We start from the raw sequence: 20978 nt of genomic DNA on the forward strand, positions 1-20978 counted from the left end.
AGCTTGGCAGCTCCTGATTCCAAAGACAGCCAGTGCCTCCTGGCACAAATAGCAAGCTACAACTAAGGTTCTTTCAATTTGCACTGGTTTTTTGAATAGAATTTACCAAGAATTTACCTCTTGCAAACCCAGTCTATTACTGTGCATACATGGCAAGTTATTCCACAAGAGAGAACATAATAATGTTTTTATTACATCTAAAGATGTTTTACATAAACAAGTAACATTCAATAGGGTAAACCATTTCTCTTCCAATGCATGTAATAAATATTTTCACTTGGTACTTTTATACAAACTGACATTGGTCTACTATACATTTTTAAAAGCCACTTTTTAAAACTTGTTTGGCATGCTGTATGGAAACTTAAGAGAAAGTTTAAGGCAATGAATCACAGATCTGCGTTTATGGAATCACTTTTTCTGTTTTTCACTTTATATACACAGGTTCTTCCCTTTTGTTAATCAGAACAATTAACAGCAGCACACATTGGGGCCTCTGGCAGTTTTAGTTCAATAGAAATCAAAGCTCTTACCGAAGAACAATAAAATAAAATAAGAAACCATAATTTCAAATTATGAGAAAAGCTAGGAAATGTTTAATATAATGGGAAAGCTTAGCCAAAGTACAGCAGAATTACTAGTAAGAATCAGCTTCAGGTTGATACGTTAGTTCTGTTTCTGTAGAGAACAGAAGAAACGTGGGAATGCAGTTAAAATACTGTGGATTTTGCTTGCAATTTTGGTTTTGCATTCAGGTTTTTAAACAGGAAAATGATGCGTCTAGTTAATGCCCACAGAAGTGATTCAAAATCACTCTTATTATAGAAGACTCTTGCACCTGCGTGTATACACACAGAGCACAACGTACACAAAGTACAAACAAGACATACAAGTCATAAGCACATCCACACCCACACACTCCTCTCGGTGGGGAAAAATCATAAGCCACCATCCCCACAAAAGCAAATATACAAAATGAAATACGTAGGTCTTACGTTGTCCAATTAAGCAAAACAGACCCTTTTGCTTCCCAGAAAAACTCTACCACGGTCAAAAATTAAGTTTGGCAAGGACATCTCCCCACAGAAGAAAATCCTGTAGTCAAAATATATTGTAACTCCCAAAGTCTGATGCATGTTCTGACTTAATTTAGGTTGAAAAGATTTAGCGCAGAAGAATTGGCATTGACTCCCTCCAGCTTCCATTTGGGATGTTACTGAATATCTCACATTCAAACGATCGGTGCTGCTTTCAGGTGCAACCTCACCTGCCCCCTGGCAGCCAGAGATGGCTCTTCTATTTGGTTCGTTGAAAAACTGAAGTACCAGCAGGACTTTCGTTTCATAATTATCAAGTCAATTTAACGTGGAGGAAATCCTATGTTTCCCGCAACGCCCAATCCTTTATCAGACAGAGAGCCGGATCAAAATTCTTCTGATGCACGTCCAGCCCAGAATGCACCACGGACACACGGACGGACGGACGGACACACGCACACACAAAGCTAAACACCCTCTCCATGAACCCACTCAAAGCAGTGCATAAATTCAGCTTTCCTAAGGTTAGGTGCAGCAGGGGAGCCAGTATACATGCAGATCACAGTACGTACGATTCGTGGTCAGTGCAAACAAACTTCACACGGCTACTTGCCTGATGCATCTACTGTACATGTCCTGATTCTCCATCACAGGTCAACAGAGCGTGACTGCAGCTCATTTTTACACACGCTGGGCCCACGCTCTCTAGCTTAACCACCCGGAGAGGGGCACATCTTACAATGTGCTATGGTGTGTTATTAGAACATATACTTTTAAGTATTCAACAAAAACAATTATTTGGAGTTATGCAAAAATGTCAGATCGAAGGCCACAGATTTTCAAGGGAACGGTGCCAATTCTGTTCTATAGCCATCCATCTGGCTATTTCCCAATCTTTACTTGGAACACAGAGAGGATAAATTTTAAACGTTAGGTATAATTCTTAAGCCAGTATTAGCTTTAATGCCCCAAGCTATAGTGAATTTAGAAAATATTACTGTTTTCTACTTGCTTCTTTAACTTTTACTGCCATTTAATAAATTAGAAACTAGCAAGGAATCATATTGGCCAAACATGAATAGAATACATGCATGGAACAGAATACACACCTTCGCTCTCACACGCACATTTCTATAAATACATATATACACACGCATGTACATATAAACAAACATTCCTAAAATTCAAAATGTAAATGGCAAATGGGATGTATTTCAGAAAATCCAATGTAACATTTCTGAGGTCTATACAAAAGAAATCACTTAAGATTAAAAATTTGTAGTTTCTCATTGATTTAAGTTTCACTAAAAGACAGCCTTGAAAAGAAGCGCTTGGAAAAATGTTTCCAGATCATGGTTCAAGGAACCAGCTAATGTGCCTCCTGATTAAGACGAAACAAAAAGGCCAGCCCTCGTTTCACCCCTTGACTTCCTCCTGCTGAAATCTGCATCGTTTTTAAAACTTGATTTTAAGGTGAGTTATAAAACCTTCTGATCTCAACACAGATTTTGGCATGCAGAAAATTTCACTTGTCATTCCCTGTCATTTTCTTTTTAAAACCTCCTGCCAATTTTCATGTTTTGTTATTTTATTTTTTTTATTTTTTGGGGGGCGGGGGGATGCTTTTTTAAAAAATCAGCCAAATAAAAACAGTTTTCTAACGAAACATTCATCCCTCGGTATGGAATTTACAAACGCTAAAAGGGTAAGTCCCGTATCTCCCTTCAGAAGATGGGAAAGAAGAGGGACAAATAATCTTGCAGGTTTTTATTTTCCAATAAACTGCAATACAAAAGGAAGGACTTTTTGTCATAATTTAATGGGCCACTCTTTAGCCCAATCCTAGGGATTATTTACTCAAATATTAGTTGTGCTAAATCCTACTCAATTCAACAGGGCACGTTTTCCCAAGCCAAAAAAATAAAATAAAAATGTTTTCTAGGATTGGTGCATAGGATGGCCGTTAACACTGTCAACTGCACAATAAGCTTACTGAAATTACATTATTCCTCTTAAATATTGATGGGTTGGCTCTATTTAGTAAACATGTTCTAAAAATTCCACCAATTTCTTTGCCTTTAGAACTCTAGACAAAGAGTTTAATTGCCACAGTAACGCCAAGCAACTACCTCAACCAAGGGTGCCCTCACTGGCACCCAGATTTTAAGAAGCCATTTGGTCTCATCCAACTGAGTGGAATAACCCTTCAATGGCAAACACTTAAGCGAAGAGGAGAACTGTGAAATCTGAGTTATGAGCAAACCAAGGCAGCGCTAGCTAATCCACGCAATCCGAAGAAAAAAAATGTGGGTCCACATCAGAACAAACAGCCAAAAAAGACTTTCCCAAACCTACATCCAGCTGACACACGAGGAAACGCCATGGAATTTCGGTAACTCAAACAGCCGCTGTCCTACTTTGGGATAAACAAATGAGCAGAAGGTCCAATTCAATTGCAAACATGGCATTTTGCTTCAAAGCAAATGTGCAGGCCAACTTTCCCAATGGAGCCTTAAGGAAGGAGAAATTCTCTCCAATTATTGTGGGTGCCGTTCCGTTTCCTCAAGGATCACAAGTCCTCTGTGACGTTCAGGGTTTCAAGTGCACCGTTTCCCCCGTCAGCACTGCTTCAGCACTGCTTCAAAACAAGCCCGCCAGCGCACAAGATAAATCGGGAGGGGAAAAGTCTTCCAGATCCCAGGCAATTCTGTTGGGAGCTTTTGTCATTGTTGTCTTGTTTTGTTTTTCACCAGTCCAATTATCTTAGGTTTATATACAAAAGTACAACTGAAAATATAGCTTTGTTCTCTGTACACGTCTCTCTTTTTTCTTTTTCCCCCCTACAAAAAAAAGGAAAAGCTTATCTGCAGTTCTAAACAAAAATAAGGTCAAAGGAAATCGCAAATCTCTTCACCCACGGAGTCCAGGGACACCTCAGCCGAGCTCAGTCCAAAGAAATGATGTCCGGCATGACGCCGAAGAGCGAGGCCGGGTCTGTGCTGCCCCTGCCGGCCACGGGGTGGCTGTGGGCCTCCCGGATGCTGGTGGAGGAGACGAGGCTGCTGTTGCTGCCGCTGTTGCTGCCGTTCGTGGTGGGCAGCGTGGCGCCCGCTCCCGAGTTCAGCTGGTCCAGGAACATCTGCGACGAAGCGTAGGGGAAAAACCGGGAGTGCAAGAGTTCTTGATCGTCGGAAGTGGAGACGGCGGCGGCGGCGGCCGCCAAAATGGAACTGCTGTAATGCTGGGGAGGAGATCAAAGGCTGATGAAACCGGGGAGGGTCAAGGACACCCTGTCACTTTCTACTGCCAGCCCCAAACCTGGGATCACTGGAGTGGGAGTTAGAGGCTTCCCAAGCCCAGGCGATGGAGAGGCCCTGCGAAATCTCACGTCTGGAGTCGGGGCACCAGGGTGGGTTTCAAGGTTCGGCAGCCACCGAGTCACAGCTGGAATATCAGTCACGGCCTCTGAACGAAGGCCGAGGCGCCTTGGGAACCCATTAAAGAGCCGCAGTGGCGTAGTGGTCAGAGTGCAGTACTGCAGGCTACTTCTGCTGACTGCCGGCTGCCAGCAGTTTGGGTCTCACGAGGCTCAAGATTGGCTCAGCCTTCTGTCCTTCCGAGGTGGGTCAAATGAGGAGCCAGATTGTTGGGGGCAAGAGGCCGACTCTGTAAAGCGCTTAGAGAGGGCCGGAAAGCTCTGTGAAGCGGTATATAAGTCTAAGTGCTATTGCTATTAAATGGGAAGAGGGAAGAGAACGGGAAGCCAGTGAGGTCTGAGCTGGGCAGAACAGTTCTCCTTTTGGTAGTTTACTAGCACAATTTTACACCACTTTTGTCATGCACTGGATGCCTGCACCAGATTATGGCATTTTAGTACAAAAATGCCTTTGCAAACGGGAATTTGCCAATCAACTTGTGAAATCCCCTCAGTAGCTACAGGAAACTTTTAACCTTGTACCTTTAACCTTAAAGGTGACTAGGATGGGTGGATAATTAGGGGTGTTATATTATGTATTATTTTAAGTGTACTTCTGCACTCCAAAATGCTGGGAATTTTTGGAGATTCTGGAAATACATGAATACACCAATAAATTAACATGCAACATACCTGATTGTCTCCTGGTAAGAACGAAAAGAAGTCCAAACCTGTGGGAGACAAAATGAAGGTATTTTTTCACTTTCTTCATAGCAACAGAGGCGGGCAGAGAAAATGGCAACATCTGAGGCTGAACCAAACAAATACAGGTAAGTCCTTGACTGTTGGCCACAACTGAACCCAAAGTGTTGTTAAGCAGGACGATTATGGAGTTTTGCCCCATTTGATGACCTCTCCTGCCACGTTTGTTAAGTGAATCACTGCAGTGGTTAAATTAGTAACCTGGTCGTTAAGTGAATCTGGCTTCCCCGTTGACTTTGCTGGTCAGAAGGTCGCCAAAAAAAACGATCACGTGACTCTGAGACACTGCAAACATCAGGTGGAACCTGAGCCAGTTGCCAACCATCCGGATTTTGATCATGTGACTATGGGGATGCAAGCAACAGTCGTAAGTGTGAACAATGGTCAAAAGTTCCCTTTTTCCAGGGCTATTGTAACTTTGAATGGTCACTAAAGGAGCTACTGTAAGTTGAGGACTAGCCGTATCTCCTGGGAGATTGTCTCACTTAACACAGCCTTGCTCAATATTCATCAGTGGCCGCCTCTCTTTCTCCCCTATCATTAACCACGGGGCGCAGATACAATGCTGGGGGAAGCCATCCAGAAGGACGAGGGGAGGTCGCATCGGAGTGCTAGCGGTGCCACCTTAAATCTGGCATAGAGAGATAGAGATAGAGATAGAGATAGAGAGAGAGAGAGAGAGAGAGAGAGAGAAAGAAAGAAAGAAAGAAAGAAAGAAAGAAAGAAAGAAAGAAAGAAAGAAAGAAAGAAAGAAAGAAAGAAAGAAAGAAAGAAAGAAAGAAAGAGAGATGGATAGATGGGTAGATAGATGGATAGATGGATGGATGGGTAGATAGATGGATAGATGGATGGATGGATAAATAGATACTGTAGATAGATAGATAGATAGATAGATAGATAGATAGATAGATAGATAGATAGATAGATAGATAGATAGATAGATAGATAGATAGATAGATAGATAGCAAGCGCCATCTGAACGTTTGAGCTGATGCACGATGCAGCCTTCTGGCTAGCAATGGATGCAGCACCTGAATAACATCACCACTGCAAAAGCCACATTGGCTGCAATGGCGCCATTATCTTCTGGGTCTAATTTAAAGGTCAACTTTAAAAGTTGGGGACTGGCTACCTCTGGGACCACCTACTGCAGGCTGGATCTGCCTTGTCCAGTAAGCTGTGGTAAGCTGCCCAGGGTCCCCCCTGCTTCATGGAGTGCAATGTCCCTCTCCGTGCACACAATGTGCCCCCAAATATTTGGACTACCCACACAGTAGCATATTAATTGTAGTAATAACTAAACAAAATAAAATATTTCTCTTTTCTCACAACTCTCCTCGGTGTATATGACAAAAGGACTCTGGCCTGCAAAAGCCCCGGTCAATATGTATGCGATTGTCTCCACACAAGTTGGAAGGGACCTTGTAGAGGTCAACTAGCCCACCCCACCCCTCCCCAAGCGGGAGACCCTACACCATTTCTGACAGCCACTTCTTGAAAGCCTCCAGCGATGACGCTCCCACAACTTCTGAAGGCCACTTCTGTGTCTGTGGGTTGATGGCTCTCATGGTCTTGGTCTTTTTTTGTTCCAAGAACTAACAAAGTCACTGTAAAAGTATATACTTTCCTTTCGGGCAGGTGCTTATTTGGACTAGTCTGCTCTGAGAATGATCCCCTCTCGCCTCGCCCACCCCCTCGGACTGTGGGCCCAGTGCTTTTATTAAACCTCCAAACAAACTTAAGCGAGTGCTTTGGGGGCGAGGGGGAAGGACAGAATTCAGCCCAAGATGCAGTCCGGCTTCAACTTCTTTTATTCCACAGAAAGGGGCCCCGAAGCTAAGAAAGACCCTTGTCATGCCCCAGAAGATTCTGCCTCAACACCGCCCCCCCCCAGCCCTCTCTCCAGGGTCAGAGACCTACCTTGGAGGTCGTAAGGCATGGGAGTCATATGAAACGGATGCCTGTAGTCCTGCAGGAGTGATGTGTTGATGTAGCTTGTGTCAACAGCTGGAAGGCTGGGAGTTCTTGAAACGGGAGAGACTTGGTTGGGCAGACTTAAAAGGCTAGAAAAGAAAAGAACACTTGGAGGACCCAAAGGCAGCTGTGGGCTCCTCCCGCCAACAGCCGCTGAGACTCAGAACTAGGCCTTTGCATCGCTCGCCCTGCCAAATGACAAGTGCTGCCTTAGTCATTCAGCAAGCTACGATTTACCATTCTTTTATTGGCCTTGGTGGTCGCTCTTTATTTTTATTTATTTATTTGTTTACCTGCATCCCGCTTTTATTCGTTTCGCAAATGACTCCAGTTTGGTGTAACATTTCCAATATACCTTCCTCCTCCTATTTGCCCCACAACAACAACCCTGTGAGGTGGGGTGGGGGGCTGAGAGAGCAGGTCCAAAGTTCCCCAGCTGGCTTTCATGCCTAAGGCAGGACTAGAACTCCCCATCACCTGATGATTGTCCCAAAGTCACCCAGACTTCTCTTCCATGGCCCTTTTTATTAAGCCTTGTGCACCGTGCTGTCCAGAATTTCCGCACCACCCGGAAGCGGAGGGGTTTCGCCCATCAGGTTCTCCAAAGGCCACTAGCCGTGGGACGCTCCGCCTTCCTTCCATGGGAAAGGGTAAGCAGGATTCCCTGTAGAATTCCAGTCTGGTCAGGCGACAAAACTGATTGAATCATACTTTTTTTTTTTCTTCCTCAGAATATGCAGCCGTGAAAGGCTGCCACCTATTCCCGAAAGCTTCTGTTGATCGGTCACTTTGTTGTGGTTCACCGGCAACAGGTGTGGATGGCTGAGGTCTCGAAGAGTGAGGGGCCTGTGTGTGATGCCAGGATGGGGCCAGGAGGGAGGGGGGTGCTGCCTTCGGAGATTGTGCAGGCTGGCAGCAATGAGGAAGAGGCCCCCGAGGAGCCCGTGCCCAGGGTGCGCGCGCGCAGGGCTGCTCGAAGGACAGAGCAGCTGCAGCAGCATGGGTGACTCATGAGTAAGGCTGCAAGGTAATGGCCCCTCCCTCAAGAGATAAAAGCCAGCTGAGAAACCGGAGTTCTTTGCAGGAAGCAAAGAAGTTTTTGCACTCAAGCCTCGCGGACGTTTGGATTCTCTTAGTTTGTGTTTGGAGACTCTTTGTGTTTCAACTATTTCTTGGCAACTTTATCTAGTGTTCTTGGCAGCCTTGCACAACCTTGGCAGCCTTGCACAACCTTGGCAAGGCTCGTCCTTATTAGAGACAATTAGTTTTAATAGCTTTTTAACCATGAATTAACGGAATTCGCAGAGAAGCATTAAAAGGTTTTGCTTTTAGCTCTGTTTGGTGTCTGTTGACTTGGAACAAGGTTTGGGTCAGAACACATTTTCACAGAATGCGAAAGAAACCCTATTCTGTCATCCCCAAACCGGCTTCAGCGGAGAAATAAAGGATCCCAAAATGAAAGTGAGAATTCCTTCTGCACTTCCTACTGCAAACTGCCAAACAGGTAATAATTGACCTACGATCTTACGGAACCTGCCCATCCGACCACGGTTGCAAGTCGTGATGATTGTAAAGGGGGACATTACACAACTGGACGCAATTTTATGACTTCTTTGTGCAAGTTACAAACACCCACAGTGGTCATAACGCAACCGCCTTGGTCATTAAATGAACCCATTGTTTGATATGGGTTGGTTTTGCTGAAAAATGGAGCTAAACACCAGGTTTTGGCAGTAACCTTGTAAACTGGGGTCATGTGCTGGGGACACTGCAAATGGCTGTAAATGTGGGGTGCCCCAAATTCAGCCCTATGACCGTGGGGAAAGGGGAGCTGGCTGCTGTAACTTCAGAACTCCCCGTCTCCCTCTAACCTGGGTTGCCATCTCACCTCTTGCTGTTAATGGGTGACACAGGAGACAGGGAAGGACATCTCCTCTTGATGGGCGGTTCCTCTTCCTCCTCATCGGATGAACTGTCAATGGTTAAGTCGATCACTTCAACCTTCTTATTTTTGTTGGACTGATGAGAAGATACCTGATGATCCACAGAAGAACTTAAGCAGCCTAGGAACAGTCAAATGTTGAAGTCAACGTAAGTTGAAGCCACGTGTCACATAATGAACAATTGGGAACCACGTACAGCAACAAGCAAAGAGGAGAAATCTTTAAAGAGGCAGACAAATTATTGCGAAACTCACCTTCGACACCATTATAAGATGTTGTCACTTCTTGGGCCTCTTTTTTTGACCTCATAGGAGCCCATGACCCATCTTCCTTAAACTGAATCTCATCGCAATCTGTGCAGTACTTCAGAATTTCCATAAACAACCTATAAAATAGAAGCTTCCTTAAAAATCACCCTGGATATACAGGAAAGCATATCTAATAAACTATGTTCAACCTCTGAGACCTAATATGCAACGGCAGCATCAAAGTACAACTTCATACCTTAGACCAGGGATCTTCAAACTTGACAGCTTTAAGGCTTGTGGACTTCAACTCCCAGAATCCCTCCTCCAGTCATGTTAGCTCAGGAATTCTGGGAGTTGAAGTCCACAAGTCTTAAAGTTGCCAAGTTTGAAGACCCTTGATCTATTCATTCTCTCTCTCTCTCTCTCTCTCTCTCTCTTCTACCTCTCTTTATCTATTTATTCTATCTTTCTCCCTCCCTTTCTCCCTTTATCTATCTATTCTTTCTATCTATTCTACCCCTCTTTATCTATTCCAGGGGCCTTAAAACTCGACAGCTTTAAGACTTGTAGACTTCAACTTCCAGAATTCCTCCTCCTCCAGCCAGGTTAGCTCAGGGATCATGGGAGTTGAAGTCCACAAGTCTTACACTTGCCAAGTTGGAAGACCCTTGACTTAGACCAGTGTTTCTCAATCGTGGAAGCTTTAAGATGGTTGGACTTCAATTCCCAGAATCCCCCACCAGCTAGAATTCTGGGAGTTGAAGTCCACCCATCTTCAAGCTGCCAAGACTGAGAAATGCTGCCTTGGACATTTCCCGGAGGTTTCTAGAACAGCTGATTCCCAAGTATTCCCAACTATTCCTGGCTTCTGAAAGGTACTCACCCATCAATTATTAGGTGTTCATAGGGTGCTTTTTTGTCACAGACAGGACACACCCAAGTGGGCTTCTTTTCATTCATCTGAATGTACAAGGTGGCATCAAAACACTGAAGGTGGGAGCAAGTCAGAGACCTGCAAGGTATTGCTAGTCGCATTTTGCCAAGCTTTTAAAAAGAAAAGAAAAAAGGTGAATTGAATAATTAAGTCTGACATACAAACAAAAGTTGGCTTAACAAAAAAAGTCCTTTTTGGCTAAATAAAACCTCTAGGCAAGGCAAAAAGGTGTACAGGAGAGGTGGAGGCAAACTCTGCCTTGAATGGATGCATGAATAAATTCATTCACCTTCTCCCGCAGAGAATGACTCTCATCTTCCCAGTGAGGCCATTCTTGCCAGATAAGGTGGATTAACATTCAAAGTGACATTGTACAGTAGATACAGGTAGTCCTTGACTTACAACAGTTCATTTAGGAACCGTTCAAACTTACAAAAAACACTAAAAATGTGACTTACGACCATTTTTCACAGTTATGACTTTTGAAACTTTCCCCATGATAATGCGATCAAAATTTTGTTCACCACATTATAAGAAAGATGTTGAGACTCTAGAAAGAGTGCAGAGAAGAGCAACCAAGAGGATGAGGGGACTGGAGGCTCAAACATACAATGAATGGTTGCGGGAACTGGGCCTGGCTAGTCTAGGGAAGAGAAGGACCAGGGGAGACAGGAGAGCAGTCTTCCAATATTTGAGGAGGTTCCACAGAGAAGGGAGTCAAGCTATTTTCCAAGGCACCTGAAGGTCAGACAGGAACAACGGATGGAAACTGATCCAGGAGAGATTCAACTTGAAAATAAGGAGGAATTTTCTGACAGTGAGAGCAATCAACCAATGGAATAGAAGTTGCCTTTGGAAGTTGTGGGAGCTTCATCACTGGAACTTTCAAGAAGAGACTGGAGTGCCATCTGTCAGAAATGGTGTGGGGTCTCCTGCTTGGGCAGGGGGGTTGGACTAGATGACCTACAAGGTCCCTTCCAACTCTGATTATCTGTCTGTTAAAAAATTCAGATGTTTGACAACCGATTCATAGTTATGAAGCTCAGAGTGTCAATGAGGAAGCCAGATTCACTTAAGAACCATGTTAGCTGCCACTAATTGATCAACTGCAGTGATTCACTTAATAACTCTGGAAAAAAGGATTGTAAAAAGGGCAACTCAATTGTTAATTCTCTCAACTGTGGTCGTAAGTCAAGGACTACCTGTACTCAATGCAATGAGGGAAGAATTTTAGAAAAAAATACACTTACTGGGCATAGAAGAGAAACTCTTAAACTGGTGGTTGCTATTTCACTGTCAGGATCTGCTGTTAGTTTCTCTTTGACTGTGAAGAAGAAAAACAAAAAACAAAATTGAAACTATCATTAGAAGGTGTAACAACCCAATGAAGTGGGGGAAAGCCAGGATAGGAAGTCGATGCATTTCCTGAGTTAGTCAGAAACAGGTTTGGAGGTCCCCAAATGAGTTTGAAGAACTGTTAGTAAAATGCTCCGCGGGACGCTGAAAGTGAGGCTGGAGGGAGAAAAGAGAAGGGAATCAGGGCCCTTTTCTTCCCCATAAGCTATGTTGCTCCCTTCTCCGTTCCTCCCTGCGTGCCCCAGGATGAAGAGGGGATGGGCCTGGGTCTTCCTCTGAATGACCTGCTGGATTGTACCCTTCCCCAGTTTCCTCCACAGCCACCGGAGCCCCACTCCCACTCCCTGTCAGCTGTTCCACCTCCCCCCTCGGAATCAGATTCCAACAGGGGCATGACACATTCATTCATTCATTCATTCATTCATTCATTCATTCAATTTCTCAGTCAATAACTCTGGGCACCTTACAATTCAAAAACATATTACAATTAGGACACTTAAAACAATTTAAAGCAATGAAGCAACAATAAGGGGGGGACCATTATCGCCGCGCCTTTCTCCTGAAATGATTCTGTACTTGGAGCTTGCACTCGGTAGACGTACTTAGCGCTCTCGAATGGTCAGGGTTTCTTATGCCTTTTATTCGTAGCCGCTGTAGCAACACGGATGAGGACAGCTGCTTGACAAGGTAGACGGCCATCGAATAAGACTGCAGGGAAACACAAGAAAGAACCAGGCAGTCTAAATACCAGGAATGCGTGTTATTATATCCAAATCCGTGTGAAAATTTGGAATTAGAAGCAAAATTCACTGGTTTGGGGGAGATACAGTAAATAATGGAAGCCATTTTTACTCTTTGCACTTAGAAGAAATATAGAGGGTTAGGCTGTAAGAGGTTGCAATTTAACAGATCACTATCAACCATCCAGCCGTTTCCCAGGAAAATATATGAAATTACCATATCCAGAAAGGATAGGGTGATGTGGCTCCAAAGTAATTGAAACAAGAGTTCATATTTCATTTTCTTGTTAAATACTAGAAAAATATTCATTACACATTTTCTTCTCTAACAAATGCCAAAATCTGGCAGATAGATTTTATGTTTTGCATGTTTTATCTAACCAACATAATCAAATCATTTGGAAGTCGTCACATTTGTTTTGAATGTATGTGGCATTCATCAGGTCAGAAGGATTATAGAACTGTTTTCTTGAAGACTGCTTGCATTTTCTGTTGCTTGTTTGGTATGTGATTTAGCTTGTGGTTTTTATGTACAGTAACTACATAAAAATTGGTTTGACTTGATTTAATTTTAAAAAATTAGTTTGAAGACTAAAAGCCTTGTTTTCCTAAGGTCAAATGCCTCAAGATAAAAGTTTGTTCAAAAATGCCTGGATTGGATTCTGACGCCATTTCAGTCCAGTTTCATTCTTCTACAATAAACACTATAACTTACATACAACTTAGAACTGGAAGAAGGAATTCATCAAACCTAAGATATATTGCTGTTTGAGAGGTGTAGAACTCTTATTCAAAACTATATAAAGTCCCAGTTGTCTCAAAAGAGTCTCTTACCTCTATGCCATCTTCACATATTTTATTATTTACAATTATATGTCAAGGCATATATCAAAAGCAAAATTACAGCTCTATGAACTATGGAATAAAGAACCAAGGACATTCCCACAGGTGGCTGATAAGAGGAGGAGTGACATTTCCAAGCAACCAGTCAGCACCTTGACTGGACCATGTGACTGATTGTTTGCGAAAGGGGAAATAACTTTTACTTTTAGTTAGGCGAAAACCGCAGGAACCTTTAGAGTCGGTTTTCACCAGTCTGTGCCCATAGGATACGTCCAATAAACCTGTTCTTTGAGGAGCCTGCTTGCCTCGGAGTTCTGCTTGCTATGGTTGTATTACTTGGAACCCTGGCACGCAGGGGTTGAAATCCAGACTTCAGCATCTCCAACGGACACATGTCCAGCCTCTGTTGGACTACACCGAGTAAATTGCCCCTCCCCCTCCTCTCCTGATCATCAGTTCCACTCTTACAGCAAAACATCTGAAAAAAGGATGACTAGATCTGCACCAGAAGCCTCAGCAGGTTTACTTCGGTTTCCTGCTATTTTCAATCTGACTAGCAAGGAGTGGTCTTCATTCACGCCCCTCAACACCTCACTGCTTCTGGCAACTAGGCAAGTAATTAAATAGTGGTTTTTAGGGTTATCTCTTCTTTTGCTTACACATGCAATTGGAATTGTTTGGCTGGCCAGTCTTCACTGAGCCCAATTATCTAAGCCTCCCTAAGCAACATCCATCTCTTCCAACGGATGCCAAGATGGTACTAGAGAGAGCCAATCTACAAAAAGCCCCAGGGATATTTATTGAAATCATTAAGTTCAGAAAAAGCTACTCCGATTCATTGACTATATGTAACAATCCCTCCTCCCAATAATTTTGCTTTGTAGCAAAAACATTACTTACTCTTCCTATTTCTGCAGTCCAAGAGACAACAATTGTGTTTGGTACTGTTGTGGATAGTCGCACCAGTGAAGTAATGTTGATTGGTCTGCTTGGTCGCTTTGGTTCAACCCCGTTTTTAGTTGGAGGAAGATAGCCCTGAAACCCCAGAAATCAAGTTTACCATTATGAAAATGACCATGTAAAGCAATGTCTCCCTTTTCATGACCTTGCTCGAGGCCACGTCAATATCTGAAGTGGGTCATTATGTCCCTTTTGTTGGTAGGGAATTAAGAGGAAATCCTTACACCCCTAATTTCCCTTTATGAGATAGGCTGATAGAGATGGACAGATAACTAAAACTAGTCAAAGACCAGAAAGTTCATTTCATACTACAAAAAGGCCAAGGAAGAAAGTCAACTCTCGGGCACTATGGAATGGGATTATGTTATGTGAGAAAAATCAAGTGTCAGGTTTCCAAGTGATGAAACCACCAAGAAGAAGGTAAGAAAAAGAATATACACTAAGCCTAACTAAAATGGCTACACACATGTCAATTTGGGGCTTAACATCAAGTTTTTGCGTTTGTTGTTTAATTTTTTAAAATCCCACTTAATATACACAGAGAACTTGAAACAGATGAGCTGACCGAACGTGCCCTAGTTGAAAAGCTAACAAGATCAGGTTTCATTGGTACTTAGTTGCAAAAGAAGATTCAATGAACATGTCCACGAAATCACCAGGAGGTGAGCACCAGCTCACAGGAGACCTGGTTTTTACGGGATGAGAGACCAATGGGTCACCCCAGGGCAGTAGCCTAACCTGGGAAGTAAAACTAAAGAATCCTATAAGAAGGGAATAGTAACCACTTCCATCCTGTTGACTAAAAAACTCGTCAACTAGTCACGTTTGTCATATCACCAGAAATTGAACTGGACTCCTAGGAGATTTTGCCTCAAAAGAACCGTAAGCAGAAGAGACAGAATAACTCAAGTGACTTCTGCATGTCAAACAAAGGCACCGCTGAATGCAAAGATCACCTATAAGGACAATTATGCCACAAACCATCCATAGCTCCCACATGGATTGTTTTATGAAAAAGAAGGCTATAGTATTCATCTTTGGGGAGATACTTACAGGAAGGCTACATGGTTTTCCATTAACTTTCACACAAAGGTTGGGTGGAAAATGGTCTTCTTGTGGGCAACTGGTTTCAGATAAGCAAAACCTAAGGATATTGCAAAGTTCAGTTATGTTATATTTTATTTATTTTCAGCCCATAAAAATAACTAAGTTTGGCAAACATACCTAATATTCTTTCCTCCCCTATTTGCCCCCAACAACAATCCTGTGATTATAGATATACATGTATGTATTACGTAGGGAAACATTTATATGCCTACTCATTACCAGTTTGCATAATTTCAGTCTGTTGTAGACACCATATTTGACACAGGATGTGAAGGAGAAGGGAAACGCCATATTGCAACTGGATTATAGGAAAAGCAATTACCTTAACTGGACCTGCACGGTGAAATCACATTTGGTTCCAGAAATATCCCTAACAAAAACATTAGACAGTGATTAAATACAGACTGTTAAAATAATCCATCACATAATTTAAACATGTAAAGCTTGAAACAGAATATGCCAACACCAAACTATGTTGAAATGGCACATTTGATCCAACCTTCATCCTCCTCCTTCAAATCCTTTCCCCATTTCTGAACAGACTACATAGACAAATAGCATTTATATGGTTCTGGCATCATTTTAAATTATGAAAATGCACATACTCTGAACATGGGGGTCAGGGCACTCATGTGTTAGGAGTTAGCCCTCCCAGTTAGCAGCAAAGTGTGGGCAACAGTACACTGACTTGCAAACAGCCTGCATAGGACGGCATGGCCACACTTGGGAGTAATTTTTTATTACACTTGTGGAGTAAGTGGCCCAGACTTGTGAATTACTAGATAACTAAGAGGAAAGGTTACAAAAATTAAGTGCAGAGATCCAAAGAGCGGCAAAGTAAGTGTAAAAGGCTTTTTTGTGTGGTGGTTGTATCAGCCCTTGGCAAGCAGATACAAGGAGAAAGCATGAGGTAGCGTAAGGCAAATGTGTTCCCGTCCATTTTATCTTCAAAAGCCAAGTTGGGAAGAATGGGCCTACCACATTTATGAAAGCCACTGGATTATGGAAACACAAAGACCCTGTGGACATGAGGAACAAAGAATTTGGAACTTCCAAAATCAGAAGCCAGTGCGCGTATCTCTAGATATATAAGTAGCCGGGTGCTTGTGCATAGCAAGAGAGACTTGGACCAAATTAAAGAGAATTTACCATGAAGAGAACATAGGTTCGTTCTACTGTGCATCTTACGGAAAGAATGCGTTCTTTAAGAAGGCAAGAATCTCATATCACACGAGCCAAAAATGTGGTCAGCATGATGTCACTTGTGTTGGGTGTGTGTGTGCCTGTAGTGGGCCAACCAATCTGCCATCGAAAACAGGCTCCTGAGCTCCGCTGACGGCTGTGACAACCTCCTGCAACCCTCTACCAGCGAAAACGGAGCTCAGGGGGGCCACGCCCAGCCCTCCCACGCTGTTTTCACTGGCAGAGTCGCCGCAGGCCGGTCCTTCGCTTTCTCCAGGATGGCCCCGCGGGCCAGATCTCTAAGCACCCTATGGGGCTTGAGTTTGACCCTGCCCGCGCGCTCTATTCCTTTGCTCATTCCCCTAAGCCACGTTCAATATTAAAGCTTTACGTTGCACTTCTATCACACCCCAAGGTCACCTCATCCTCATTAGGAATGCTAAAACCTGGAAAAAAAAAGTCCTGCCCCACAATTATAAACACACCTCTTCAAAAGTTCACCACCTTTTGGAAATAAGAAGCATTGCACTAAAACGGCGGGAGGACCACTTACATGGAACTGCTGATCTGCTGCACTTGCTGTGGAGTCAGGGCAAATGCAAAGCAGGTTTCCCGAAATCTCTGGCTATTATCTGATGCTAAAGAGAAGTCAAGAGGAGATTAAGTAAACATGACAATGATTATTTTTCGTTATATAGACAATTCTGTCATCATTTTAGGAAATTTAGCATCAACCCAACCTTAGGTTATCTTCTAGGGCAATGTTTCCAACCATGGCAGCTTTTAAGATTGGGATGGAAAACCCTGTTCTAGGGGTTGATACTTCTCACAGGATATAGACTTACCTTGGAAAAGATCTGGAAGTTGATTTCAAAAATTCCTTTAGAAATAGAAAATATAACAAGACTAAAGCCTGACACACTGAGCCATTAAAAAAAAAAAAGACTGATGAAGAACGCAAAGTAAAATGTTCTGACTGACAAAACAGTTTGGAGTAATTGTGAGGGAGAATCCGTATTTTAAGCATTAAGCTTCAACTTGTGTGGCATATTATTACAGCGCCACTCTATACATTCCCTGCATGACAGAGAGTGCAGAAACTCATTCACAAAGATCTGATTTACATCCTGAAGTCTCAAGTCGTTTGATTAAATGTGAGTCATTAAATACAAATTATCTCTTCTTATAACATAAAACAAATGCTTGTAGAACAAAACAAGGAAGAATTAGCAGAGCCAAAGGGGATTATGTTCTACCAACTAAGAAGAGGGTATTTTAATTGAAATGCAATAAAGAAGAGCTCAACATAGACTTTCTCTTGCTCTGTTAGCTTCAACGAAGGAGGTGGATAGAAAGGTTTCTTCTAAGATTTGCAAAACTCATCATGTTTCTAAGCCCAGCGTACAGCTTGTGAGGCAGCAGAATTTCAGCCAAGCTAAGTTAACAAACTGCATTATTTGAAAGAAGCAAAAACAAAAAAAGTATTCTGACTTTAATAGGAAAATGAAAGTAAGACAAATGTATCACCAAAAAACTATTATAAATTAAACGTGGAAACTAGTCAGGACTCCGATAGTATACCTGCATATAAAACATACAATATAGTTAATGTATATAATTAACTTCCTTTATTTTGGGAGTTCTTATGGGGCCGCGTTATTAGCTTCCAGGGCCGCGGATTGAGCATGGCTGCTGCGGGCTGTTTTTAGAGGCATTAGAACAGACTCTTTGATAAAGACAAATATATATGACTCCCGTATTTATGAGAAGCTTGTGCATATTTTTTATAAAACATATACAGTTAGGAGTTTATGATTAAAAGATGCAATTAAAACTATACTGAGCAATGTTTGAAATCTGAATATAATATAAACTTTGAGAGCAAGCAACCCAGGTGCCCCCTTACAGTAATTTACAGATATTATATTAACAGTTCCATTACCTTCAGTTAAAAACAAGCATTTAATGACCCACGCACAGAAAGCTGTAGCTATAAATATATCACTGAAATGCTCTCTTGGTAACATATTCCTTTCTGAATTGGAAAAAGAAATCCAGTTAACCATTCAAAAATGGTCCTGGGTGAACATGCAGCGCTCTATCCCAAGCAGGCTCCCCAGCTCAGTTCCAGTCCTCCTCAATTCTGTCTATTCACTGGGTGCACTTTCAATCTTTCCTTGCAAATTGGCCATTGCTAAATAATTAAGAGCTTATTACAATAACTCAAGATAAATTGTATCGCAAAATTGCTATTTGCTGGAATATTTCACGATACAATAAAATGAGGAAGATCTTTTGCTTTATACAGTTACATTATGGGACATTTATTAACGTAAGAGATATTATATTAATCCAAGAAAGCACAACTGTATTTTACCATAATTTTCTAACCCCGCTTGATCTCCATCTTTGCTGCACTCTATTCACTAAATATACAGAGTTTGTGGAATACCACCAGCATAAAGTTTCACAGAATCATAGGAAGACAATGATACTCTATTTAGATTTTAATCTGCCCTTGTGATTGCAACGAAATTGAGCACGGTCATGGAAAAATGCAGAGATGTGGAAGTTTCTTAATCTCCTCAACCTACAATATTTTTTTTGCAAGCTTTGTTGCCACTCAGTTCCTCCTCACCCAAGGACAGAGGATTTGGTCCTGCAAAATCAAACATGAAATAATCCTTTTGAGCTTCACAAAATTATTTTGTGTATTAATCAAGCCAGCTGACCTGGTTTTTGGTATCAGATAGACTTGAAGACTCCCTCTGTGTGTGTGTGTGTGTGTGTGTGTGTGTGTGTGTGTTTGTGTGTGTGTGTACGAACATGCGTGCACACATGTAACGAATGGCATTTTTATAATTACTTTGGTCTCTCAAATCCAAACATTTGAATTTGGGCATAAAGTTTCACAGAATCATAGAAGGTCCATAAAAGAAAAAAAGAAAGAAAGAATACAATAGAAAAGAATATACAGTAGTAAAGAAAAAGAAAAGGAATATATAAAGAAATGACTTTCCCCTAATCACAAGAAGTGTAAACTATTTTAGTAATGTAAGATCTTCTCTTAAAATGCGACAAATTTCTTCTTCCTGTTTCCTGTCTCTTTATCTATATACAAATACTTCAAGGCTCCTCATTTCAGTCCCTATGTCAGCAAAAGTCTATTAAGGGATTCCAGAGACAACAACATATCTGCTTTAACCATGATAAAATATTTACACATTATGTTGCCCATCTCGCAGTCACAAAATAAACCAAGTTTATATTCCTTCATTTTGATCCTTACTCCCTTCAAATAATATCGTAGAACTTGGTTCCTTTTCATTTTTTTGTCCCTTTTCACAAAATTCTTCAGCTTTAACAAGCCTCTTTCGTAAATCCAATATAGCAAAATTATCCAGATTTGTTACTTACATATCCCTTTTAATTATTAAGATATTAGCTGGTTTCTTTTGTACGTCGAGTGTGATAGCTTTTCCATGTCATTCTTGTAGCCCATCATTTTTAAATCCGCTTTGAAATCAGTCTCAATCAGGTAAAATCTCTTCCGTAGCAAGGGGCGTGCATAAATGCACCATCGTGCCTACCTTCCCTATCCCATTGTCCCCATTTATTCGTTACCTATTTCCTGTATTCTTACTCGTGTTTATACTTATATCTATTACCCTGTAAGCAATTGACAAATCAAATCAATAAATAAAACATTTTAAGCACCATAGATTAAAATTAACTTCTGGGTCCACTGTTCAAAACTAAGCTTTAATATGTCCAGGGTTAAAATATTTTCCTTCATTCTGTATTTCTAAATTGAGAGTAGGTGTTCTTCTTTAATTGTAAAAGAGGGGCTTGGACTACACTCCCTTCCAATCTTGTTATTCTAGGATTTCGCCCCCATTTCTTCTGAGGACTAAACGACTTCAATCACATTGTTATCAGTAGATAAAGATATTACATCTCGATGTGGCAAGTGTGGATTACCTAAAAATTGGAACCCTAACAAAGGAACTGAGCTCTACCTGTTTTAAACAAACAATCCAAGGGGCCTCTGCAAACTATGGCAGACTAAAAAAATGTGTAAGAAAACAAACTGGGTTGGACTTGGAGAAGCATTTCATCCGCAAACGTGCATCCAGGTCAACACCTGGCTTCTGTTAACTGCCTGGATCCTTGCAGGATTCGACTAAGACAATTAATATTTGGTCAATTTAAGCAGGCGTCACCATAGCTCCTTTAATGGATAACATCTGTTAGAACCAGGAATATAGTTTAGATTGTTGTGGCAGGAAAGAGGAATTATTTTCTACACCGAAGATTTCACAGAAGCAGGCAGCAGCAACAGGATAGGTCAACCTAGAATTAATGGAAAGATTAAGGATTGCAGCAGAATATAATAGTGTTTTTTTGCTACATGATTTAAAACAGACCACCTCTATTTGAATTCTAGGAGTAGAACAAGTGCAAAGATGTGTTAAGA

At 41.9% G+C, this 20978-nt stretch overlaps 1 protein-coding gene across 6 annotated transcripts in view; it reads right to left on the minus strand.

Moving 5' to 3' along the window:
- Window positions 1-172: 172 nt before the first annotated feature.
- Window positions 173-20978, minus strand: part of PIAS1 (protein inhibitor of activated STAT 1) — a 48806-nt gene continuing 28000 nt past the window's right edge. For 3 of the 6 annotated variants that reach the window (XM_087941856.1, XM_087941855.1, XM_087941857.1), the window contains 12 exons: window positions 17055-17139; window positions 15642-15689; window positions 15266-15356; window positions 14153-14287; window positions 12272-12377; window positions 11564-11637; window positions 10263-10423; window positions 9386-9516; window positions 9077-9251; window positions 7135-7277; window positions 5135-5183; window positions 173-4270 (listed from right to left, as the gene is read on the minus strand). In XM_087941856.1, coding sequence (XP_087797982.1) covers window positions 3982-4270; window positions 5135-5183; window positions 7135-7277; window positions 9077-9251; window positions 9386-9516; window positions 10263-10423; window positions 11564-11637; window positions 12272-12377; window positions 14153-14287; window positions 15266-15356; window positions 15642-15689; window positions 17055-17139 — 1487 coding nt within the window. In that variant the 3' untranslated portion in view covers window positions 173-3981. Of the gene's footprint in view, window positions 4279-5134; window positions 5184-7134; window positions 7278-9076; window positions 9252-9385; window positions 9517-10258; window positions 10424-11563; window positions 11638-12271; window positions 12378-14152; window positions 14288-15265; window positions 15357-15641; window positions 15690-17054; window positions 17140-20978 lie in introns of those variants that run through there. The other 3 variants (XM_026709394.2, XM_026709392.2, XM_026709391.2) reach the window with 2 other exon arrangements.

This window comes from Pseudonaja textilis, chromosome 13 (assembly GCF_049901715.1).
Source record: "Pseudonaja textilis isolate UNSWEBS1 chromosome 13, rPseTex1.2, whole genome shotgun sequence".
Taxonomy (NCBI): Eukaryota; Metazoa; Chordata; class Lepidosauria; order Squamata; family Elapidae; genus Pseudonaja; species Pseudonaja textilis.